The sequence below is a fragment of the Microcaecilia unicolor genome, chromosome 11, assembly GCF_901765095.1.
Source record: "Microcaecilia unicolor chromosome 11, aMicUni1.1, whole genome shotgun sequence".
NCBI lineage: Eukaryota > Metazoa > Chordata > Amphibia > Gymnophiona > Siphonopidae > Microcaecilia > Microcaecilia unicolor.
In genome coordinates this window covers 128,365,402-128,392,170 of record NC_044041.1, presented here as the reverse complement: position 1 = coordinate 128,392,170, position 26,769 = coordinate 128,365,402, and the positions used below count along the sequence as shown (strand labels likewise).

At 45.8% G+C, this 26,769-nt stretch overlaps 1 protein-coding gene across 3 annotated transcripts in view; it reads left to right on the top strand.

Moving 5' to 3' along the window:
- Window positions 1-26,769, top strand: part of BRMS1 (BRMS1 transcriptional repressor and anoikis regulator) — a 44,529-nt gene extending 17,760 nt beyond the window's left edge. For 2 of the 3 annotated variants that reach the window (XM_030219052.1, XM_030219051.1), the window contains exons 8-11: window positions 21,281-21,345; window positions 22,097-22,136; window positions 24,484-24,610; window positions 26,345-26,769. In XM_030219052.1, coding sequence (XP_030074912.1) covers window positions 21,281-21,345; window positions 22,097-22,136; window positions 24,484-24,610; window positions 26,345-26,462 — 350 coding nt within the window. In that variant the 3' untranslated portion in view covers window positions 26,463-26,769. The remainder of the gene's footprint in view (window positions 1-21,280; window positions 21,346-22,096; window positions 22,137-24,483; window positions 24,611-26,344) is intronic. The other variant, XM_030219054.1, reaches the window with a different exon arrangement.

The window sequence follows — 26,769 nt, the reverse complement described above, 5'->3', positions numbered from 1 at the left end:
TTCTGCCCTGCATATAAAACTCCAGAAGACCAAGGTAAGGCTCCCCTCTTTCACCTACTTTATTTAATATCATGTTACAGTCATTGGGAGAGGTATTAGAACAAGCTAAATTACAATTTTTTATATGTGCTGATATCTGTTTTGTCCTGTTTCAGATGACTGGACAGAAACTTATTTGGGCATTTTAAATTGCTTTTATTTAATTAACTAGTAAAAAAAGGCCCGTTTCTGACACAAATGAAACGGGCACTAGCAAGGTTTTCCTCGGAGTGTTTCATTCCTCCCTCCCTCCGAGTTCCAGGGTCGTCGTCCCTCTCCCTCCCTCCCTCCCAGTTCCAGGGTCGGCCCCTCCCTCTCAGTTTCAGGATCCCCCCCGCCTCGGAATGCGACGTCAAATGCATGAGGGTGTTGTCATCTCTCCCTCCCTCCCTCCCAGTTCCAGGCCCCCTACCTCCAAATTTTAAGTCATCTTCACTTACGAAGTTGGGTTTATGGCAGCAGCGGTAAAAGGAGTGCAGGCTCAGCCCTTCTCTCTCTCAGCTCTGGTCCCGCCCTCATTTCCTGTTTCCGCAAGGGCGGAACCAGAGCTGAGAGAGAGAGAAGGGTCAAGCCTGCATGCCTGTTACAGCTGCTGCTGCCGGTTGCCGTAAACCCGACTTCGTAAGTGAAGTTGACTTAAAATTTGGAGGTAGGGGGCCTGGAACTGGAAGGGAGGGACGATGACACCCTCATGTGTGTGACGTCGCGTTCCGTTGCCTGGCAACTTTTTAGCGTTCCCTTCCAGTGATTGGTCTTTACGAACACGGAAGTATGTGACGTCATTTCAGGAGATGGATACAGCAGGAGCACGAATGCTTCAAGGCTTCACTTTCACGGAGTCAGCTTCAGAACGTTGGAGGTGCTTTTTATTATATAGGATAGTTAGACTACATCTCATAAGTTTAAACTTAATAAAGAGTGGAGTGGAGGAGTGGCCTAGTGGTTAGGGTGGTGGACTTTGGTCCTGAGGAACTGAGTTCGATTCCCACTTGAGGCACAGGCAGCTCCTTGTGACTGGGCAAGTCACTTAACCCTCCATTGCCCCATGTAAGCCGCATTGAGCCTGCCATGAGTGGGAAAGCACGGGGTACAAATGTAACAAAAAAAAATTTTTCATTTGGTTAGAGTCAACTGCCCATCCTTTTACGTATCAGCAGGATACTATAGGAGCAGACAATTCTTTCTTTGTAGATTCTGCAAGAATTCTGTGGATTGAGATGGATAGTAGGCTTAGAGGGGCATAATTGAACGCAAACGCCCATCTCCATGGGCATTTATCTCCGAGGACGGGTCCGCGAAGGGGCGGGCCACACCGTATTTTCGAAAAAGATGGGCGTCCATCTTTTGTTTCGCTAATACGGTTTGTGCCAGGCAAATGCATCGGATTTGGGCGGGTTTGAGCTGGGTGTTATCGTTTTTCAGCGATAATGGAAACCGAAGGCGCCCAGCTCAAAAACGAACAAATCCAAGGCATTTGGTCAAAGGAGGGGCCAGGATTTGTAGTGCACTGGTCTCCCTCACATGCCAGGACACCAACCGGGCACCCTAGGGGACACCTGTAACAAAAAAAATTTTAAAATACCTCCCAAGTCCATAGCTCCCTTACCTTGGATGCTGAGCCCCCCCCAAACCCCCCGCCCCCCAACCCACTGCCCACAACTCTACACCATTACCATAGCACTTATGGCTGAAGGGGGGCACCTAGATGTGGGTACAATGGGTTTTGGGGGCGGTTTGGAGCGCTCCCATTTAGCAGCACAAGTGTAACAGGTAGGGGGGGATGGGCCTGGGTCCACCTGCCTGAAGTCCACTGCACCCACTAACAACTGCTCCAGGGACCTGCATACTGCTGTGATGGAGCTGGGTATGACATTTGAGGCTGGCATACAGGCTGGAAAAAAAGTTTGTTTTTTATTTTTTTTTTTGTGGGAGGGGGTTAGTGACCACTGGGGGAGTCGGGGGAGGTCATCCCCGATTCCCTCCGGTGGTCATCTGGGCAGTTGGGGCACTTTTTTGGGACTTGTTCATGAAAAAAAAGGGTCCAAAAAAAGTGACCCAAATTCTCGCTTCTGGCGCCCTTCTTTTTTCCATTATCGGCCGAGCGCGCATCTCTCCTCGGCCGATAAACACGCCCCAGTCCCGCCTTCACCACGCCTCCGACACGCCCCCGTCAACTTTGTCCGTTCCTGCAACAGATTGCAGTTGGGAGGCGCCCAAAATCAGCTTTCGATTATACTGATTTGGGCACCCATGAGGGAAAGGCGCCCATCTGATTTGGGTAGAAATATGGGTGTCTTTCTCTTTCGAAAATAAGCTGGTTAGTATGACGTTTTATGTAACTCATGTTGTGAAGTTACTGGAAAAAAGTTTGCCTTTATAAAAACAGTATTTTGAAATATTTACATTTAGGCTTGTTCAATCTTTGATTCTGTGCTGACTTGACTATTGTAATATCATTTTTTCAGGTTCTCAAAATCCTCTTTGAGGTGTTTGCAAGTGGTACAGAATATGGTGGGAAGATATGTTTCTTTATCCCCTTATATATCTATTACATTGGCTTCCTTTTGAAGCTTGGATTCAATTCAAATTGTTCTGATTCTATATGGTGTAGCCCTAACTTATTTGGTGGATGCAGCCAATCTTTTATATCATAAATCAATTTGGTTACGCAAACAATTTTTATAAAGTCATCCCTCGCTGAGGAAAATCAGGTCTGTCAAATTTTTGTCTGCTTCACTTTATCAACTTTTGATGTTGTGGAACTCTATTGATCTTAAAATCATTGGGATCTACCAAACTTTTAGGTGGTCGCTTAAGTCTTAAATAAGAAATATATGGTGTTAATTTCTAATTGAACTATGTGGTTATCTGTATTTTATTAATAGACTAGTAAGGCCCGTTTCCGAGGCAAATGAAACGGGTGCTAGCAAGGTTTTCCTCCCTCCCACCCACGCATGCACGCAGTTCAATTAACCCCTTCCGCGACCCTGTCAACCCCCCCTTCCCGGCGAAAACCGTCAGCCGAAGTTCTGTTGTCATCTGTGCTGGCGTTGCTTCCTGAATGAAGTTGTGTTCAAGTTTCTGTGCATGCGTCTGAAGTCAGACGCACGCAGAGGAACTTGAACAGAAGAGCATTCAGGAAGCAAAGCAGCGAAAGGTAGAAGAGGAGTTCGGCTGTCGGGGGTTGGGGTCCCCCGTCAGCACAGGTAGTGAACGGCGGCAGTGGTCGGTTTTTGGCGGTAAGGGGGGGGGGGGTCGACAGGGTCCCGGACGGGGGGTTCAGGGGGTCGTAACGCGGAGGGGGGGTGTTGAATTCGGAGGGAGGGCGGAGTGTGGAAGTCGGTGGGAGGGGATGACGTTTAGATTCGAGGGCGGGGCAGGTGAGCGATGCTATTTGTTGAGTGTCATTGTACTGCCCTCGACGTCATAACGTTTTGACGCGAGGGCGGGGCAAACACTTATGGACGAATTTGGGTTTCACCACCATGCACTTAGGACTTGTGGAGGCTTCATTAGAACGTTGGGGTTGTGAATTATGTGCGGATGGGGCGTGGCTGAGGGCGGGTCTATGAGTGAGAGTGAGTGGTGCATGAGTGACAGTGAGTAGTGCTGACAGCCTAGCCTACCAACAGTGCAGGGCATCAGTGTTTCCCTGCCACAGACTGAGCTTCAGAATGTTGGAGGTGAGAATTATTTATATAGATTATTTTAATTATCTTTATGTATTATCTGAACAAATGGTTCATATTTCTTTTTTTTAACTATTGTAACCCGCATTGAACTAATCATGGTATTTGTGGTTTATAAATTTTGTATAATAGCAGCCAGCTTACAAGGACAGTATAAGCAGTATCTGAAGGGAGAACCACAGCAAAGTAGTTCTTTAATGCTGTTTGTTCCTGCTGAAACCTTTGACAGCTGAACCTGAATGGGGAAAGATCAGGCTCAGAAAATTAAAAACCCCTTTTAAACTTCAAGAAGTTTAATTTAAAAAAAAAAAAACTAACTAAAAAAAAATAGGGTAACACTTTTCATCATCAAAACAATACAAAGGATTATTATTTCAAACTATATTTGTAAAATCAGAAGACTGGTTGTGGGAATCACCAGCTACACAGTGTTTATTCTTTATATATATTATATTTTCTCCAAGGACAAGCAGGCTGCTTGTTCTCACTGATGGGTGACGTCCACGGCAGCCCCTCAAATCGGAAACTTCACTAGCAAAGGCCTTTGCTAGTCCTCGCGCACCCATGCGCGGCCGTCTTCCCGCCCGAACCGGCTCGTGTTCATCAGTCCCTTTTGTGCGCGCTCGGTACAGTTGTGTTTGCGCCGTTCGCGCCCCTTAAGTTGACCCTCGCGCGTCTTTTGACTTTTGCTTCTAAAAAAAAAAAAAAAAAAAAGGGATTTCGGAGAAGGGCCTTTCTGTCTTTTTCCCCTTCCCGTATTTCCAATTTTTGCCCTTTAAGATTTCTTTCGTTTTCGGGGTAGGCCCTTTTGAGGCCTCGGGTCGAGTTTTTTCTCCCCCTCTTTTTGGTGCCTTACCACAATTACGAGTTTTGATTTCGCCGGCATGATTTTTCCGCCCATGTCATCGAAGTCTCCCAGCGGCTTCAAGAAGTGCACCCAGTGCGCTCGGTTAATCTCGCTCACTGATAGGCACGCGTCGTGTCTTCAGTGTCTGGGGGCTGGGCACCGCCCGCAGGCCTGTAGTCTTTGCGCCCTTTTACAGAAAAGGACTCAGGTAGCGAGATTGGCCCAGTGGAACGTGTTGTTCTCGGGCTCTTCATTGGCATCGGCACTGGGAGTATCGAGTGCATCGATGTCGACAGCGTCAAGACCTCCGCCCTCGGCCGCGACTGTATCGATTGCATCGAGGCATCGACCCTCTGCATCGTCGGGGCCGAGACATCGGAAGGCTTCGTCGGCGGTACCGGGACCTCCACTAGTGCTGATGTCGTCGGACGGTGGTGCTTCGACTGGAGTGCAGGTGAGGACTGTCCATTCCCCTGCTGGTGGCGGTGAGCCTTCGGGTGGGTCTCCCCCTACCCTGAGGGCTCCTGCGGTACAGCCCCCCGAGACCGACCTTCTTCGGCCTCGGCCCCGAGGAAGCGACGGCTGGATTCTACGTCCTCCTCGTCGGTACCTTGAAGCTCCGGTGACATGCTTCGTTTGAAAAAGTCAAAGAAGCATCGACACCGGTCTCCTTCCCTCGTCGGTACCTTGAAGCTCCGGTGACATGCTTCGTTTGAAAAAGTCAAAGAAGCATCGACACCGGTCTCCTTCCCGCGTCGGTACCGAGAGCTCTGGGTCGCCGAGGGAGTCGGCACCCAGTAGGCATCGGCACCGGGAGGACCGCTCACCCTCTGTTCAGGAGGTGTCGATGCGCTCCACCTTGGACAGCCCGGAACAGCCTCCACGCCCGGAACAGACTCTGACTTCGACACCTGCATCGGCTTCCATGTCTTTCACAGCCGCCCTGCACGAGAGTCTCCGGGCCGTTCTCCCAGAGATCCTGGGAGAGCTGTTGCGCCCTTCCCCTCCGGTACCGGGGGTGCTTGCGCCACCGGTACCGTCGAGTGAGGCGCCGGCTGGCCCCTTGCCCGGGGTGAGGTCTCCGACATCGGTGCCGCTTGCGGTACCGACTGCGGTCGCCTCCCAGGAAGGCTCCCCGTCGGCGGAGGGAGCTTCGCCGGTGCGGGCGAGGGAGTCTACCTCTCGACGCTCACACCGTGGCCGTGTTTCCACGGAGTTGAGCCGGGCACGGCTTCAGACACAGGTTCATGAACTTGTGTCTGTACCGATGGTGAGGCCTCGTGGGAGGAGGAGGAGGACATCAGATATTTCTCTGACGAGGAGTCTGATGGCCTTCCTTCTGATCCCACTCCCTCCCCTGAAAGGCAGCTTTCTCCTCCCGAGAGTCTGTCTTTTGCGGCCTTTGTCCGGGAGATGTCTACGGCCATCCCCTTCCCGGTGGTTTTGGAGGACGAGCCCAGGGCTGAAATGTTTGAGCTCCTGGACTATCCTTCTCCACCTAAGGAAGCGTCCACAGTACCCATGCAACATGTCCTCAAAAAGACATTGCTGGCGAACTGGACCAAGCCTCTAAGTAATCCCCACATTCCCAAGAAGATCGAGTCCCAGTACCGGATCCATGGGGACCCAGAGCTGATGCGCACTCAGTTGCCTCACGACTCTGGAGTTGTGGATCTGGCCCTAAAGAAGGCTAAGAGTTCTAGGGAGCATGCTTCGGCGCCCCCGGGCAAGGACTCTAGAACCTTAGACTCCTTTGGGAGGAAGGCCTACCATTCTTCTATGCTCGTGGCCAAAATCCAGTCTTACCAGCTCTACACGAGCATACACATGCGGAATAATGTGCGGCAGTTGGCGGGCTTGGTGGACAAGCTCCCTCCTGAGCAAGCCAAGCCATTTCAGGAGGTGGTCAGGCAGCTGAAGGCGTGCAGAAAAATCCTGGCCAGAGGGGTGTATGACACCTTTGATGTTGCGTCCAGGGCTGCTGCTCAAGGTGTGGTGATGCGCAGGCTCTCATGGCTGCGTGCCTCCGACCTGGAGAATAGGATCCAGCAGCGGATTGCGGACTCGCCTTGCCGTGCGGACAATATTTTTGGAGAGAAGGTCGAACAGGTGGTAGAGCAGCTCCACCAGCGGAATACCGCTTTCGACAAGTTCTCCCGCCGGCAGCCTTCAGCTTCTACCTCCACAGGTAGACGTTTTTATGGGGGAAGGAAGACTGTTCCCTACTCTTCTGGCAAGCGTAGGTACAATCCTCCTTCTCGACAGCCTGCGGCCCAGGCTTAAGCCCCAGCGCGCTCGCTCTCATCAGCAGCGTGCGCCTCAGCAAGGCCCCTCGGCTCCCCAGCAAAAGCAAGGGACGAGCTTTTGACTGGCTCCAGCAGAGCATAGCCGACATCAATGTGTCAGTGCCGGGCGACCTGCTGGTCGGGGGGAGGTTGAAAGTTTTTCACCAAAGGTAGCCTCTCATAACCTCCGACCAGTGGGTTCTCCAAATAGTCCGGCAAGGATACACCCTCAATTTGGTTTCCAAACCTCCAAATTGCCCACCGGGAGCTCAATCCTACAGCTTCCAGCACAAGCAGGTACTTGCAGAGGAACTCTCCGCCCTTCTCAGCGCCAATGCGGTCGAGCCTGTGCCATCCGGGCAAGAAGGGCTGGGATTCTATTCCAGGTACTTCCTTGTGGAAAAGAAAACAGGGGAGATGCGTCCCATCCTAGACCTAAGGGCCCTGAACAAATATCTGGTGAAAGAAAAGTTCAGGATGCTTTCCCTGGGCACCCTTCTTCCCATGACTCAGGAAAACGACTGGCTATGCTCTCTGGACTTGAAGGACGCCTACACGCACATCCCGATACTGCCAGCTCACAGACAGTATCTGCAATTTCAGCTGGGCACACGTCACTTCCAGTACTGTGTGCTACCCTTTGGGCTCGCCTCTGCGCCCAGAGTGTTCACGAAGTGCTTGGCTGTAGTAGCAGCGGCGCTTCGCAGGCTGGGAGTGCACGTGTTCCCCTATCTCGACGATTGGCTGGTGAAGAACACATCCGAGGCAGGAGCTCTACAGTCCATGCAGATGACTATTCGCCTCCTGGAGCTACTGGGGTTTGTGATAAATTATCCAAAGTCCCATCTTCTCCCAGTGCAGAGACTCGAATTCATAGGAGCTCTGCTGGATTCTCGGACGGCTCGTGCCTATCTCCCAGAGGCGAGAGCCAACAACTTGTTGTCCCTCGTCTCGCGGGTGCGAGCATCCCAGCAGATCACAGCTCGGCAGATGTTGAGATTGCTGGGCCACATGGAGGCTCATTTTCAAAGCACTTAGCCTCCCAAAGTTCCATAGAAACCTATGGAACTTAGCCTCCCAAAGTGCTTTGAAAATATGCCTCATGGCCTCCACAGTTCATGTGACTCCCATGGCCCGCCTTCACATGCGATCTGCTCAATGGACCCTAGCTTCCCAGTGGTTTCAGGCTGCTGGGGATCTAGAAGACGTGATCCACCTGTCCACGAGTTTTCTCAAATCCCTGTATTGGTGGACGATTTGGTCCAATTTGACCCTGGGACGTCCTTTCCAAATTCCTCAGCCACAAAAAGTGCTGACTACGGATGCGTCTCTCCTGGGGTGGGGAGCTCATGTCGATGGACTTCACACCCAGGGAAGCTGGTCCCTCCAGGAACGCGATCTGCAGATCAATCTCCTGGAGTTACGAGCGGTTTGGAACGCTCTGAAGGCTTTCAGAGATTGATTGTCCCACCAAATTATCCAAATTCAGACAGACAACCAGGTTGCCGTGTATTACATCAACAAGCAGGGGGGCACCGGATCTCGCCCCCTGTGTCAGGAAGCCGTCAGCATGTGGCTTTGGGCTCGCCGTCAGGGCATGGTGCTCCAAGCCACATACCTGGCAGGCGTAAACAACAGTCTGGCCAACAGACTGAGCAGGAGTATGCAACCTCACGAGTGGTCGCTCAACTCCCGAGTAGTGCGACAGATCTTCCAGGTGTGGCGCACCCCCTTGGTAGATCTCTTTGCATCTCGAGCCAACCACAAGGTCCCTCAGTTCTGTTCCAGGCTTCAGGCCAACGGCAGACTGGCACCGGATGCCTTCCTCCTGGACTGGGGGGAGGGTCTCCTGTATGCTTATCCTCCCATACCTCTGGTCGGGAAGACTTTGTTGAAACTCAAGCAAGACCGAGGCACCATGATTCTGATTGCTCCCTGTTGGCCGCGTCAGATCTGGTTCCCTCTTCTTCTGGAGTTATCCTCCGAAGAACCATGGAGATTGGAGTGTTTTCCGACCCTCATCACACAGGACGAAGGGGCGCTTCTGCATCCCAACCTCCAGTCTCTGGCTCTCACGGCCTGGATGTTGAGAGCGTAGACTTTGCCTCTTTGGGTCTGTCAGAGGGTGTCTCCCGCATCTTGCTTGCTTCCAGGAAAGATTCCACTAAGAGGAGTTACTTCTTTCTATGGAGGAGGTTTGCCGTCTGGTGTGACAGCAAGGCCCTAGATCCTCGCTCTTGTCCTACACAGACCCTGCTTGAATACCTTCTGCACTTGTCTGAGTCTGGTCTCAAGACCAACTCTGTAAGGGTTCACCTTAGTGCAATCAGTGCATACCATTACCGTGTGGAAGGTAAACCGATCTCAGGACAGCCTTTAGTTGTTCGCTTCATGTGCTTTTGTCAAAGCCCCCCGTCAAACCTCCTACAGTGTCATGGGATCTCAATGTCGTTCTCACCCAGCTGATGAAACCTCCTTTTGAGCCACTGAACTCCTGCCATCTGAAGTACTTGACCTGGAAGGTCATTTTCTTGGTGGCAGTTACTTCAGCTCATAGAGTCAGTGAGCTGCAGGCCCTGGTAGCCCAGACCCCTTACACCAAGTTTCATCATAACAGAGTAGTCCTCCGCACTCACCCTAAGTTCTTGCCAAAGGTTGTGTCGGAGTTCCATCTGAACCAGTCAATTGTCTTGCAAACCTTCTGCTCAGTGTGCTGCTGCGGCTAGGAAAGCGAATAGAATGTTGGGTGTTATTAGGAAGGGTATGGAGTCCAGGTGTGCGGATGTTATAATGCCGTTGTATCGCTCCATGGTGCGACCGCACCTGGAGTATTGTGTTCAGTACTGGTCTCCGTATCTCAAAAAAGATATAGTAGAATTGGAAAAGGTACAGCGAAGGGCGACGAAAATGATAGTGGGGATGGGACGACTTTCCTATGAAGAGAGACTGAGAAGGCTAGGGCTTTTCAGCTTGGAGAAGAGACGGCTGAGGGGAGATATAGAAGTGTATAAAATAATGAGTGGAATGGATCCGGTGGATGTGAAGCGACTGTTCACGCTATCCAAAAATACTAGGACTAGAGGGCATGAATTGAAGCTACAGTGTGGTAAATTTAAAACGAATCGGAGAAAATTTTTCTTCACCCAACGTGTAATTAGACTCTGGAATTCGTTGCCGGAGAACGTGGTACGGGCGGTTAGCTTGACGGAGTTTAAAAAGGGGTTAGATAGATTCCTAAAGGACAAGTCCATAGACCGCTATTAAATGGACTTGGAAAAATTCCGCATTTTTAGGTATAACTTGTCTGGAATGTTTTTACGTTTGGGGAGCGTGCCAGGTGCCCTTGACCTGGATTGGCCACTGTCGGTGACAGGATGCTGGGCTAGATGGACCTTTGGTCTTTCCCAGTATGGCACTACTTATGTACTTATATTCTTTCCCCGTCCTCATTCCTGCCCTGCTGAACGTCAGCTGCACACATTGGACTGCAAGAGAGCATTGGCCTTCTATCTGGAGCGGACACAGCCCAACAGACAGTCCGCCCAATTGTTTCTTTTGATCCCAACAGGAGGGGAGTGGCTGTGGGGAAACGCACTATATCCAATTGGCTAGCAGATTGCATTTCCTTCACTTACGCCCAGGCTGGGCTGGCTCTTGAGGGTCATGTCACGGCTCATAATGTTAGAGCCATGGCAGCGTCGGTAGCCCACTTGAAGTCAGCCACTATTGAAGAGATTTGCAAAGCTGCGACGTGGTCATCTGTCCACACATTCACATCTCATTACTGCCTGCAGCAGGATACCCGACGCGACAGTCGGTTCGGGCAGTCACTGCTTCAGAATCTGTTCGGGATTTAGAATCCAACTCCACCCCCCTAGTCCCATGTTTTTTCTGTTCCAGGCTACACTCTCAGTTAGTTGGATAAATTTTTTAGGTCAATCTCAGTTATGTCCTCGCCGTTGCGAGGCCCAATTGACCATGTTTGTTGTTTTGAGTGAGCCTGGGGGCTAGGGATACCCCATCAGTGAGAACAAGCAGCCTGCTTGTCCTCGGAGAAAGCGAATGCTACGTACCTGTAGAAGGTATTCTCCGAGGACAGCAGGCTGATTGTTCTCACAAACCCGCCCGCCTCCCCTTTGGAGTTGTGTCTTCCCTTGTCTTGTCTTTCTACATATGGGACTGACGAACACGAGCCGGTTTGGGTGGGAAGACGGCCGCGCGAGGACTAGCAAAGGCCTTTGCTTGTGAAGTTTCCGATTGGAGGGGCTGCTGTGGACGTCACCCATCAGTGAGAACAATCAGCCTGCTGTCCTCGGAGAATACCTTCTACAGGTATGTAGCATTCGTTATATACTTATATGCTATATATGTATGTGTGTGTATATATATATATATATATATATATATATATATATATATATACACTTATATGCTATATGTATGTGTGTATATCAAACATATAAACGGCGAGTGACCGTACTCGCAAATGCGCAGTAGGTCGCCCCCACGTCAATACGTGATGACGGGGGGGGGGGGCGGAACAGAGAGGGAAACCGCGAAGGGGAGGGAGCCGCCGAGGTCGCCACCGCTCCCCCTCCCCTCCCCCCCCCCCCCCCAGTTTGCTGCCACTGGTACCCCCCTCCACCCGGCCCGTCTCTTCGCTATTCAACTTACATCTCCGGAGCAGGCAGAGCAGCTGAGCTGCTGTTGGCCTTTCTCCTTCCCTGCCTGTGTCTCGCCAACGTTACGTCACATTAGGGCGGGACACAGGCAGAGAAGGAAGGCTGACGGGAGCTCAGCTGATCTGCTTGCTCCGGAGATGTAAGTTGAATAGCGAAGAGACGGGCTGGGTGGAGGGGTGGCGGCGGTGGCGACTCCGGGGGGGGGGGGGGGGGGGTACCGGCAGCGGCGACCTCAAGGGGAGGGGGCAGCAGCGATCCAATAGCCCGTTTTAATGGGCTCAACAGCTAGTATATATATATGTGTGTGTGTATGTGTATATATATGTATATATATATATATATATATAGCCTACATGTTTTCTGTAGGGATCTGCTGTATTTTTTTAAACTGAAATATTTTTGGATGTGCCAGGAATAAGGGAGATTTTGGTTTAGAGAGGGAGTCCTAGCCTTCTGATTTCTTCTTATATTGAAAACATTTTAATTTAACACTATCTTTATCTAAGAACACTATAAAAGATAAATAGTGATTGTCTTGGTATACATCAGATAATAGCATGCTGAGATTTTAAGCTGGAGAAGGGGTCAGAAACACCCCACAGTTCTTGGTGGTTTTTTTTTTTTTTTTTTTTTTAATTACATGGCAGTAGCAGATACTCCTTTATTGTCCTCCAAAGCTGTCCAGATAAAAAGGTTATGCCCCTCCATCAGCAGATGAGGACAAAACAGACTGCAGTTACAATATAGCCCACATTGCCAGTTGTGCTCTTTATAGGACACGTGCAGCTAGCTCCTCAGTTTTCTCTGTCTCCAGCACAAGGTAGGTACATATCCCATACATTGTCAGACTGATGCTGGAGTATACCCCTTGGCCCAATTGGAGAACTGGTAGAGGAAAAAATACTTGCATCCTGTTGGACTCTGCTTCTAAACCCATAGGGAACAAGCTGAAGGAGTCCACATCCTTCTACCGACTCTGTTTCTGAAGGAAAGAGGAGATTCCATCAAGATTCTTGGTGTCATATTTGACAGCAAGCTTAGGTTCAAACCTCATTAACTCAGTAATTCAGGCCTCTTTTTTTCTTTTTTTTTCTCTCTCAATCATATTTGCTCATGGCCCCTATTGCCCACTCATTCATGCACTGATTATATTGCATTTAGATTACTACAATTCTCTGTATGTGTGAATCTCTCTATATTCTTTTAAGCGTTTACAGCTCATTCAATGTACAGCTGTTAAACTTCTTCACAACACACACTGTTTGGACCATGTCGCCTCACCTTGAAGGCTGACTTCCTGTTTCTGCATTGTCACATTCAAACTCCTCACCATGGTTTACAAACCACATTTGCCTTCGGCTCCCACATACCTCAATACGCTCCTCATACCCTATGCTTTCCTTCATTCTGCTGATCAAAATCTTCTTTCTTTACCACCATTGTCAGCTCCACCAGGCCTCTTCCTGTCATATGGCTGTTACCCGGTCAAAATGGCCCTGATAAAAAGCCCCTACACAAAATAGCCCTGACAAAAAAAAAAAGCTCCCGACATAACAGCCACTGTCAAAACTGCCTGCCCACAATAATAACCCCTGCCAAATTAGCCCCCCGACAAAAGGGGCCCGATCAGGCTGCCTAGAATATGGACAAAGTAACCTGAACAGTAAGACGGGGGAACTTACCTTGCGGCACACTGCAAGAGGATCCCTGTATTGGAGGAGAACTGATCACCTGCCGATCCCGGAAGTCTTGTGTCTGGCTTGTCCCTGCCACGTCCCGCCTATGCGGTAACAAGAAGTAGCAGTAGAGAGAGAGTTCTGGGTTTGGCTGGTGATAAGTTTTTCTCAAATACAGGAAGTCTGCTGAAGTCTTTGCCTTGAGCTAAAGTTTTTAATCCTAATTTTATAGGTAATAATAAAACTAGTTTTAGGTTAAGAGTTCCAACAGTCTATTTGGGTAAATGCCTTTGTTAAGATAAACAGACTGTGTTGGAACTCTTAACTAATACTAGTTTTATTACGTACAGTACTGACAAGCTCATTGTCTGTAGCCACAGTTGTCTGAGGAAATAAAACCTTAAAGTGTATCTAAGCATTATGGTTGCTTATATGAGCAATAAGGCTTTTATTTTCACTAGTGTAATTAAATACCAGAACTATATTTCTCCTATCATCTTTGATTAATACAGTAATATACAATTCATAATGTTAAAATTTGGTTCTTTCTTCAATTTTCTTCGCTACTGATTTCCCTCACATTTGTTGGGGTCGATTGTGTTTTCCTGGTGTGTTTGTATGTCGCTTTGGCTCTGCAGATCAAGGCAATTGATAACCTACAAATATTTTTTTTAAGCTTAACACAAGTTGATTTGACGTGCACTATATTTAAGGAGCATTAAAAAAAAAAACCTGAATGCGCACTAATACACATCTCTGGTACACCCCAATCTGTGAACGTATTAAACCAGCAGCCTTGGTTGAGCACGGGGGGGGGGGGGGGGGGGGGGGGAGGTATTTTGGAGGTGTTTTCTCCTGTATTTGTACTTTTAATGCACAAAACCTTCTATATGAAGAGGGTCTTTGGGGCTGACCAACGTGGATCAGGGTATGTCCACAATCCTTACAATGTCAGGTGCTGGCAAAGAGGCCAAGGTCTGCGGTGGAGGATCTGGACAACATAACCTCTGTTCCTCACCTAGGTTCCTGGGATCCAGCTAGGGATTATTGGGGGGGGGGGGGGGGGGGGGGTCATAGATTTGATATACTTCCTTTTTGTGGTACAACCAAATCAGTTTACATTTATTAAATGTATGCAGGTACTTTCTCTGTTCCTAGTGGTGGGCTCACAATTCTAAGTGTTTGTATCTGCGGCAATGGAGGGTTAAGTGACTTTTTCAGTGTCACAAGGAGCTGCAGTGGGAATCAAACCCGGTTCCCCAGGTTCTCGGCCTGGGCTTCTCCTCCAGGGTACTTGCAGGGAAGGGCCTCAGTAGTGAGGATTTTCCACTGGGATGAGTTGCCCATTCTGAACGCCTAGTGGACAGTGCAAATGGTTTTTGGTTTATTAAAACTTTCTATACCACTCCTACCATAATACCATAGCAGAATGGAGTGGTGTACAATCTAAATTCACAGAAAGGGAAAGGAAACTCTGGAATTCATTGCATGAGAATGTGGTAAAGGCGGTTAGCTTATCGGGGTTTAAAAAGGGTCTGGACGGCTTCCTAAAGGAAAGTCCATAGACCATTATTAAATTGACTTGGGGAAAATCCACTGCTTATTTCTGGGTTAAGCATCATAACATGTATTGAGCTTTTCTGGGATCTTGCCAGATATTTGTGACCTGAATTGGCCACAGTTAGAAACAGGATACTGGACTTGATGGACCTTTGATCTGTCCCAGTGTGGCAATACTTATGAGCTCCATTATTGACATGAAAGACATGTATTCACACCTGTTGGAAACAGGATACTGAGCTAAATGGACCATTGATCTGACCCAGTATGGCTACTCTTATGTTCTTATGGTCTTGTCCATTGCACACCCAGGAAACCCACAGGACCCATCAGTCTCTGAATGCTTGCCTAAAAAGTCAGGTCTTCAAGTTACCCTTAAAGGATTTAAGCGAGAGGTCACTATGGAGACGAAAGAGATAAGGTATTCCAGATGTGAGGTGAAAGGGGGAAAAAATGCACAATGTCTAGTGCTTTCAAGGTGAGCAAATTTGGGGGCTGGGTAGGACCAAACGGTTATCAGTAATTGAACAAAGTGCTCTAGTCAAAGAATAGGGTATGGTAAGGCTGGAGAGATCATCAAGGATACCAATTCAAAAAGCTTTAAAGGTAAGAAATGCTGTTTTGTAAGTGATCCAGAACTCAACAGGCAGCCAATGTTAACGTTTTAGCAAAGGAGTTATATGATCTGTATGATGAGCATGGTGTAAAAGTCTTATTGCAAAATTTTGTAGAGTTTGTAACCTTTTTAGTGTGAACCGTGGTAGACCAGCATAAATGATATTACAGTCGTCAAGTTGCGAAGTAGAGTGAGAGAACAAGTATGAAAGTTGTTCTGATCAAAAAAGCGGCGAACAGTCCGCAGTTGATGGAAAGTAAAGAAGCAGAGTTTTTATATTTATTTGAGAAATCTGAGTTATAAATGAAAGGGAGGAGTCCAGAATAACTCCCAAATAGCGAAATGATGGCACTGGTTGGAACAGAGACCCAAAAAGTGTGATGGTTGGAACCGAGACCCAAAAAGTGTGATGGGGAAGATGAAGGGATAGAGAAACCTGACAACTAGCTTATGACAGTTTTATCCTTATTAAGAACAAGTTGTTCAGAAACCCAAATTGCTACAGCTTCAAGGCAGGTCTGTAGTGGAGTGATCAAGAGAGATGAATCAGTAAGAAAGATGAGAAGAATGTCGTCTGCATATAAATAGGCTGAAATGCCAAACGAGTGAATAAGAGTTGCCAGAGGACTTAGACGAAATTGCTCCCCTTCAATCCAGAATTTTAAGTAAACGTCAACCATCACCATGGTTTAATGACGTACTAAAAAACCTAAAATCACAAACTAGAAAAGCATGGAGCAGATCAAGAAATAACTTCACCTTTAACGCCTGGAAACAGTCACAGCGAATTTATAAGAACGCAATAAAAAGAGCAAAAAGAACCTACTATACTCAAAAAATCACAACCAATGGCACAGATATAAAGAAACAATATCAACTAATAAAGAGTCTCCTCAACACTAATCCAGTTACCTTCTCACCTTCAAATTGCCCATCTGCAGACCAATTGGCTAAGCACTTTTATAATAAAATTAATAATCTTCGTAACTCAATTCCCCATGACGGTAACTACATAGATACCTTTCTCGATGAATTGGATCCCAGCATTAATGAAATTCTGGCTGACCGATCGTGGGCAAGTTTCACCCTCCTCACCACTGAAGAAGTTTCCAAGGCGATCTCTAAACTCTCCAGATCCCATTGTCATCTAGACTCCTGCCCCAGCCACTTAATGAAAGATGCCCCTGAACGCTTCATCACAGATCTCACTGCCCACCTTAACTTCTTGTTACAACAAGGTTCCTTCCCTATAGAACACGGTAACATATTACTCACACCAATACCCAAAGACTCCAAAAAACCTATAAGTTATGTTACCAATTACCGACCAGTGGCTTCCATCCCCCTACTAACTAAATTAATGGAAAACAGAGTGACCTTTCAAATCAACAAGTATATACAAAAATTCTCCATCCTTCATGAATCTCAATCGGGGTTCGGTCCTACCCATAGTACAGAAACAGTATTGCTTACTTTAATATCCAGATTCAAGCAAGAAATATCAATTGGAAATAGCGAACTCCTTTTGCAGTTTGATATGTCTGGAGCATTTGACATGGTTGACCATTGTATTCTTACTAGACTTCTGGATAAGTTGGGAATTGGTGGCAATGTTTTAAAATGGATTGAAGGCTTTATTACCTCTAGATCCTATCAAGTGAAATCATCTACTGCAATTTCATCTCCATGGTCATCAGATTGCGGTGTACCTCAGGGTTCTCCCCTATCCCCAATTCTGTTCAACCTTATGATGATTCCTCTGGCTAAATCCCTTTCCAAACATGGTCTCAACCCTTTTATCTATGCTGATGATGTTACCATATTTATTCCCTTCAAATCTAACCTGGCAGAAATTTCCAACAAAATCTTGGGCCAACGGTTTCAAAATGAAATTGAACAAAGACAAAACTCAATGCTTAATCCTCTCCTCCCAATATTCCACATTCCATCCAACTACTCTCACCACTCCTGATATCACAATTCCTATATCCAACAATCTGAAAATCCTTGGAGTTGCATTGGATAAATACTTAACCCTTGAAGACCACGCAACATCCATCACCAAGAAAATGTTCAACATGATGTGGATGTTGAAACGTGTGAAACCTTATCTCCCCTTGAATACCTTCCGCAATTTGGTACAATCCACGGTACTCACCCATGCTGATTACTGTAATAGTATCTTCGTTGGATGTAAGGCCCAAATCATGAAGACTTCAGACTGCCCAGAACACGGCAGCTAGACCTATTTTTGGGGAAACCTAGATTCGAAAGTGCAACACCTCTCCATATGAAACTTAATTGGCTCCCTATTAGAGAACGAGTCAACTTTAAGGCCATTACACTAATACACAAGATCATCCATGGAGTATCACCAGGTTACATGGACAATCTATTAGATCTTCCATCCAGAAACAGGTCAACATCATCATGAACATACCTTGACCTGCACCTTCCCAAATGCAAAGGACTAAAGTATAAAACGTATCATGCATCTAACTTCCCCTACCTGGGATCCCACCTCTGGAATGCTGTACTCAGATAATTCGATCAACTAGTGAATACTTTCCCTTTAGGAAACTATTGAAAACCCATCTAATCAAACAGATTTACCCAAATGACTTGACCTACCATAAGCAAACATAAGCAACCCATCCATTTACCGGTTCATCTAATCATTAACGACTCGGAAATTACCTCCTACCAATCTTCTTACCCTCCATGCTCTTCCCCTACCTCTTCTTCATCGCTCCACTTCCTTACCTATCTCTATCCTTTTTCTCATACCTCTTTTATCCCATTTACCCTTGTTCATTTGTCCTACCACATACCTCCTTTGTTGATTCAGATACTACAGATTGTATTCTCTTGTTACTATGTAAGCTGCATTGAGCCTGTGATGAGTGGGAAAGCGCAGGATACAAATGTAATAAATATAATAATAATAACAAATTAAATAAAAGCGGAGAAAAGATTGAGCCCTGGGAAGCACCACATCAAAGTTATCGCTTTTGAGATATTGAGATAGGGGTAAGTACCTGAAAGGAGCAGTTTAGAGAGGGTGTGAATCCAGGCTAGAACAACATCTGAAATTCCCATTGAAGATAGATGAGAGAGAAGAATAGAGTGGTTAACAAGGTCAAAACCAGCTGAGAGAACAAGGGAGACTGCTAGAACAAATTTATGTTGGTCAAAGTAAGAATGAAGTTCACTTAGCAGGGCAGAGGATCCCTTCTGGAGAGGATCAAGAAACCCTCCAAGACCTTCCCTATGTGTAGGGCTATAAAGGAAATGATTTTGGCTGAATGAGGAATCCTGGAAGCAGCTTTACCCTATTCTTCTGGAAGAGGAGGAGGAATTGTGCCTGTGGAAAATGGGTATTGTGATCAAGAAGACGGTGATTCCTGTAGAAGGAGGAGCAACCTTGAGGGACCCAGTAGATTTCCAGCTGTGGAGGCTCTGTTAAAGCAGACCTTTGTTAGTGGCCCTAGCACTCGGGCAACAGTATGTGGGGAATGTGGCTCGAGTATCTTTTTGATATTTGGGACAGTTGTCAAAGGGCTCCATGGTGGGCTCTGTGATGAGTCTCCAATGCAGATTTGGTTAAAAATGGGATCAGCCTTTCTAGTGGATACTTTGTATGAACTCGTATTGACGTTGGCCAAGAGTATGGCTTTGGTGGCCTCATGGCATTTCCAATAGCTTAGAAATTGGTGCACAGATGTTACATCGAAGGCTTAGCTTAGCAAGCTTTCATTTGAAGGGAGGCTATTGTTTAGTGAGGTCCTGGAGAAATTGTTTAAAAGCTTAGGGAACTCTATTGTGCCTCGGCTTCCAGAGGATGGTCCTAGGGTGTCTGGTAGGGGAGCTGACTGCCAAAGGGGAATTCAAGGAAAGTGTAGAAGGAAAAGGCCTAAGAGAGTGAGTGGTACCCAGCTGATCCATTTTATGGCCAGGGCCAGTCTTTACAGAGTGGTTGCCATACGCAGCACTGTTCACTAAACATGTCCCTGCATGACAGAGTTTACAATCTATTCAAGACAGACAGGTGCCAGATTGTCTGAGGAGATTGGTGTGTGGATTTGATCAAACTCAGATCAGAAAATGTTTGGAGTTACCACAGGACAGGGGTTGGCCCCTGTGGCAAAGTGATAGACAAGGAGAGACCTGTGACAGGCAGGGTCTTCTGGTTCAGGGCCCAATATGAATGGAAGATGCATCTCCCTTTCTGTGCCAAGCTCCTAACATTTTTGCTGCGCTAAATCCACCCCTGTTGTTACCCAGTTTTTATGCTTCTAAATTCAAGTGTTTAGTGAAATTTAGAGCATAAATTTACATAGCATAGTAGATGACGACAGATAAAGACATGTACGGTCCATCCAGTCTGCCCAACAAGATAAACTCTTAGCATAAGGTATGATGTGATACTACATATGCACAAGAAAAAGTTTCACACCATTACTGGAAATGGATCTTGGGAGGGCAGATGATTATTTGAGGATTTTCCTGTCCCTTCTTTACTCCAACCCACCAAACAAGGTGAACACCAAAGGGAAATTAAAGCAACACCCCAAAAAGAATATTACCAAGACCCAGTTTTCTATACTGTCCCTAACAGCAAGAGACTTCAAACTTTGTGGCTTTCCAGTGGAAAAATATGAGACAGGGAAATCGTACCTGTACTTTTCAATTTGCAGCTTGTACACCAGCTTCATCATGTAGCTGCTGCTAAAAAGACATTGGTGTTTAACCGAAGTAAAGTTATGATCATAAAACCTTTGAATATTGGCCTTAAAATGTGTATAGGAGAAAAGGGAGCATGGTGACTGGAAAGGATAAACTAAAGTTCAAATTCCAGTAGCACAGGACAAACTAAACAAACAGAAAAAATGGTTAAACAAAGCAAGGCAGTTAAAATGTAGCACTAATTTAAACAAAGGAAAAGAGGTAAACCTGAGAAATTCAAAAGATATAATCAAAACACTTAGACTGCAGGGCTTCCGTGGGTTCCTCTCCAAAAGGCAGGATGACCTTGAATAAAAGAGTGATGCCAAACCATTCTGATTCCCTGTATAAGGAGAAACACAGTGCATATGGTCATGGTAGCATTGTTGAGCAAATATCATTATTAATAGAAAAAAATAAATCATTTGGAAGCAGAGCAACAAAACACTCCAGCCTTTCCTCTGCTTCCTGAAATAAAAATAATCCGGATTAGGTTTAATTCTTTAGGGAGTGAAGGGAGGGAATTGCAAAATATTGTCAGACAATTTGGGCAAACTGTTCCCTTAGATATACTGATCTGTTTTCTCTTAGGGCTTTACCGGTAGTTATTAATGTATTTAAATTTGTCACTGTGCAACTGTTAACCACTGGAGGTTCTGTAAGGTAAGTGAAATGTGTGTCCAATGCTTGTAACAATCTGCAGCCTTTTGAATCTATTAAGAATATAAGCATTGCCATACTGAGACAGACTGGTATCTTGTTTCCAACAATGGCCAATGCAGGACACAAGTACCTGGCAAGATCCCAAAAGAGTGAAACATTTAATGCTGCTTATCCTAGAAATAAGCAGTAGATCCAAGGCCATTTCAATAATGGCTTATGGACTTTTCTTTTAAGAAATTATCCAAACCTTTTTTAAACCCAGCTAAGCCAACTGATTTTACAGTTAGCTTATTGAAGCTGGCACCAGCACTGTTTATTTTGTTGCATTTGTATCCCACATTTTCCCACCTCTTTGCAGGCTCATTATACAACTCATTAGCATAATCCAGCCACACAGGTGTATTGCAGCATGAACCACATGCCTTCTTAATAAAGAGCCTTAATTTATGCATACAGCACTGACAATTACAAGTTCTGTTCGCCTTAACTCATTTGCACGCCCATACATAGTATATATGCTGAGGGATCTGGACATCCTGGAAGACTGGACTGCAATTAAGAAGGTATAACTGCTCTTCCCCATTAGTCTGGGGGGAAAAAAATTCAGTACAACACTTCACATTCATAGTAACATAGTAGATGACGGCAGAAAAAGACCTGCACGGTCCATTCAGTCTGCCCAACAAGACAAACTCATATGTGCTACTTTTTGTGTATACCCTACTTTGATTTGTACCTGTGCTCTTCAGGGCACAGACCATATAAGTCTGCCCAACACTATCCCTGCCTCCCACCACCATTCCATCTACCTCGGTTAGTAAGGAAGAGTTGTTACCTGGCAAGCTGTAGAGCCTGCAGTAGTTTTTTGTTTTTTGAGGGGATGGGTGTGGGGATGGTGGAGGGGATAAAAACCAGGAAGGAAGAATTGCAGCATAGAAAAGACTCAAGTGGAAATGCTGCCCTAATGTTTTCTTTAATACAAAAAATGGAGGGAGACACAGGAGCTTTGCTGCCTTATCTTAGCTAGTACCCTCCAACAGCTCCAGGCACTTGTCAAAGCAGATGTGTTTTGAGCAAGAGCATAGGGCTTCTGATCTGTAGGCCTTGTCTTGGCTCCACCAGCTCATCATTTTACTACGTGACCTGACGCCAGTTATTTGCATTCTTAGAACTGTAAGAGTAAACTCTTGTGACAAAAAGCTTCACAGCCATGTAGGTCAGCTTGCACAGTGCTGATGAATTGCTTTCTTTTGCCAATGGCCCTGGATAAGCTCCTGTTTGACTCTTTGCAATCCTCTCCCTTGTCTCTCGCAGGCCAAGGCGGCAGTGTCCCCACAGAAGCGGAAATCGGATGGTAAGAAATGCATAGAGAGGGTTCTCAACAGACAGATGCAGCCTGCACATAAGTTGTTTTATTCTAGTTTGTAAAGAGTGCCTGAAGTTTTTTTTTTTTTTTTTTTTTAAGCTTTCTGTCATTCTAGGTTTAATGTTTATTAATTATTATTCAGTACCTTGTGAAATTGCTCAGTGTTCATCTAACATATCCTTCCATGACACAGCTGGGATTGTGCTGAAGGGCTCACTGTCCCCATTACACGGTCTGCTGTGACAAAGGCCAAGTAGATGACTAATAGCAGGAACTTTATTATTAGTGAAAGCGGTGCCATATATTAGTGCAGCAGGCAAGTAAGGGCCTTATAGAAGGTGCCACAAAAATTGTGAACACCTCTCTTTCTAATGGGCAACTACCAATAGCATTAAAAAGAGCAGTGGTTCACCCTCTGCTGAAGAAAAACAACCTTGACTAGGACAAACTTGAAAGTTACAGGTCAGTATCCAACATCCCGTTTCTAGGGAAACTAATAGAACAAGCAGTCTGTGTTCAACTTAATGAATGGCTAGAAAAGAGTAACTGGCCAGATCCATGTCAATCTGGATTCAGACCCTGTTATGGAACGGTCCTCGTATCCCTGCTAAATGATCTTCACAGAAACCGAGACAAGGGATTCGCCTCTGTTAGTATTGCTAGATTTCTCAGCAGCTTTTGACACTGTGGATCTTGATATCTTGCTAGCACGACTGACAGAAACAGGTGTCAATGGTACAGTGCTTGCCTGGTTCAGATCCTATCTATCAGACAGACAACAATCCATAATGTTTGGCAGCAACTCATCACCTGCATGGACACTGACCGGGGTACCACAAGGATCGATACTGTCACCTATTCTGTTCAGTATCTACCTCAAGCCACTAGCTGAGCTGATTCGGTCAATGGACACTCAGTTCTACATCTATGTGGATGATGTGCAGCTACTCATACCCATTGAACCTGACTTACCTACAGCTTTGAATAAACTGATTACTTGCCTAGCATCAATTCAGGAATGGGCTAAACACAACAAACTTTGCCTGAACCCAAGTAAAACCGAGCTTCTCTGGATCCCTAACACAAGTGGATACATACCTGACATCAAAAGCCCTTTTGGGAAGTATGAACTCCCCCCTCAAATCACAAGTCATGAACCTTGGAATACAGTTAGATTCAACACTTACTCTGGTTCCCCAAATCCAAGCAACCTTCAAGAGCAGCTTCTACAATTTGCGACAGCTACGCAGCCTCTCTCCTTACATTGAGAAGATAAATCTTATCCTAGTTGTGCATGCCATGGTAACATCAAGACTGGATTACTGCACAATGGTCTGACTACAGCTCCAGTTGATTCAGAATGCAGCAGCAAGACTCATAGAAGGTTGCAAGCGACGTGACCACATCACAACATTTATGCAAAAACTTCACTGGCTACCAGTACAATACAGGGCTAAATTTAAAACTCTGATCTTCAAGGCCCTAAAAGGAAATGGCCCCAAGTATCTGAAGAATAGGATGATCCTCTACACACCGCCAATGACACTAAGATCCTCCCAAGGACTTTTACTAACTACACCCTCTCCAAAACACATTACACGATGTGATACCTGCAAGCGAGCCTTCTCTGGAGTAGCCCCCACACTCTTGAATGTATTGCCTGAAAAGCTCCGCTTAACACAAGACTAGCTCTACTTCAGGAAGCAAGTGAAAGCTTGGCTCTTCAACCAAGCCTTTAATTGAAGAAGTAACTAACTTGTTAGTCTCACACACACACACAAGGATTGACTCGGGCTGCACATACTGCAGTGGGACATGTTTATCCACTCCTAGCCTAACTGAGATATTTAACCATCTCTCAGTCACCTTACTTTCAAATTCTTCCTACTTCCTTACTCATCTATATGTTACAACTTTGCCTTACCCTTCACTACCAATTATAATGCTCTATTACGTATTTTGTTATTGCAAGTAGTATACCATGCCATATTTTGTATTGTTAATTGAATATTTTTACTGCTGTAATTGCCTATTGCTCATGTTTGATCTATTCTTACTGTACACTGCCTTGAGTGAATTCCTTCAAAAAGGCGGTAAATAAATCCTAATAAATAAATAGAGAAGCTCAAAAGGAGAGCTAGGAATAAGACAAACAAAAGGGAACAGTGAGTGGGGGATCCTCTGAGTGTGCCCAAAGCTCTGGGTACACTCTGCCTAGTCTTTCCATACAGCATAGAAGGCTGCCTGGTGCATTCTGTGGCCTGCCTCAGAAAGGGCTTTAGCCAACTCAATGCTGGTTATTCTTTGGGTTTTTTTTTTTCTTTCTTTTCTCCAGTAGCGTTGAAGGCAGAGAAGCAACAGTACTCTGCCAGGTGTGAGGATGGGCGGCTGTACTATGAAGGCGAATGTTTCTGGAAGGGGCAGAGTATCGTAGTTGAGATCAAGGATGAAGCACCGTGCCAGTAAGTAAACGGTGCACCTGTTAACCATGAGAACTTACCTGTGGAAGGGCAGAATTGCAGAGTGTAATGTGAGCAGTTTATTTATTTGTTGCATTTGTATCCCACATTTCCCCACCTATTTGCAGGCTCAATGTGGCTTACAATTTCCGTCATGACTTATGCCATGTCGGAGTACAGATACAATGTGCAATTGGTATCACATATTGAATACGAATTACATGATAAATAGGGAGAAAATAATCAGACTGTTAAGTAGATGATGAAGAATTATAGTTCCAATTATGAGTTAGCGTCTTTGCATTGATAAAAAGCTGATATACTGTGGTGCCCATTTAAAAGATCCAAATCCCGATTTTGGAAAGTCAGAACTTGGATATATGCCCAAATAGCAAAGAGGGGGAAGGGGTTTGGGCAGGACTAGTGAGTGCCCAAAAGTAGAACATCAGTGATTTTTTTTTTTTTTTTTTTAACGGGAAGAAACATGTCTAAAAAGGACATTTTTATCTAGACCTGTTCAGTCACATCAAGTTACATAAAAGGTGCTCTGATGGAGCAGCTGACTACTGGAGGGATTAAGGCATGACTCATTAATCTCCTCCAAGAACAGAAAATTACATACTGTTCCTGAATGTGCACCACTTCAATAGCCTTCAGACTTGCAGGTGCCCATATCTAGGTACAGTAAGTATTTTTCTGTTCCTGGAGGGAGCCTCAAGAATTAAATTACTGGAGTTACAGTGGGATTTGAACCTGTATCCCTTGGTTTATAGTCTCCTGCACTAACCACTAGGCTGTTCTGTAAGGACATGTGTGTGGCCATTTTTAAGAGTGCTGCCAGACGACCCTGTGTCTTGTTTCAGTCTGTAAAATGGTTGTTCACGATAGACCTCCAGTTTAAGGATGTCTTTCTCACATATTTTTGACCAGGAAATCTGGACAGGTTTTTTTTTACGCTGAATATGACGTCGCAATTTTGACTTTGTTGTTCTTTCGAAAATGCCCCTCTGTGTTTCTAAATGCTGTAAAGGTCTAAAATATAGATTAATACATGCGTCCAGCTTTTCATATTTGAGTTCGCAAATGTGGAATGCTTTACCACTCAACCTGAAAATAATTCACAACATAATTAACTTCCGTAAAGCACTGAAGACACATCTCTTTAACATGACATACCATAGTGACTCATAATTGGAACCGTAATTCTCCATCATCTACTTAACAGTCAAATTATTTTCTCCCTATTTAGTACTGCCTAATTTATCATGTAATTCATGTTCAATATGTGATACCAATTGCATGTTCTCCCTTTTTTATATCATCCATGTTTCTATATATATTACCAATTGTATCTGCACTCTGAAATGGCATAAGTCATGACGGAAAATTGTAAGCCACATTGAGCCTGCAAATAGGTGGGAAAATGTGGGATACAAATGCAATAAATAAATGTTTTCAGCCTTGTCATGGAAACATATCTAAATGGTCTTCTGTTCATGATATCCCCCAATTAATAGTGATATCTCTCTCATTATTCCATATAAAGATCCTGAAAACTAGTCTGGCTAGATGTGATTCGAGGGCACTGACCCTAGTGCTGTGAGAGAGAGCTTTGTAGTATTTCTGGCTCTCCAGGGTCCTTAGACCTATGTGATTTGAGCTTTGTCATGTGTGTCTGAGGGGCCCTGTGACAGAATTTATTATTTTGTTTTAAGGCCTTTCTGTCCTGTTTTACAGTGCGGTGATCACAGCCATCAGCACCGGCGAGGTCTGGCTCAGGCGAGATGATGGCAGCAAGACCAAACTCTACGTGTCTCAGCTGCAAAAGGGTAAATACGCTGTGAAGAGTATTTAACCTCTGTCCACAACGCCAGAGGATCAGAGCTGAATCCAGCACTGTTCTAGGTCCTGTTGAGAACAGGCCAAGGGAAACTTATTTAAGCTGCTGGCGGAGTTCAATTCTCGCTGCAGGGGTAGGGGCAACCCAGAGTAGGTGCCTCTCTTCCCCTCCTCCATCCAAGAGACTCCCAGTGTATTCAGTGGTCACTTTTTCCTCCATTCTGGTGTGTCTGCTTAAGTGCAACAGAAAGACTTAGCTGGGTGAATGCTGGTAGGGGCTTAGTGCTCTGCTCTGCTTTGAGAAATGCCCATTTTGGGACAGG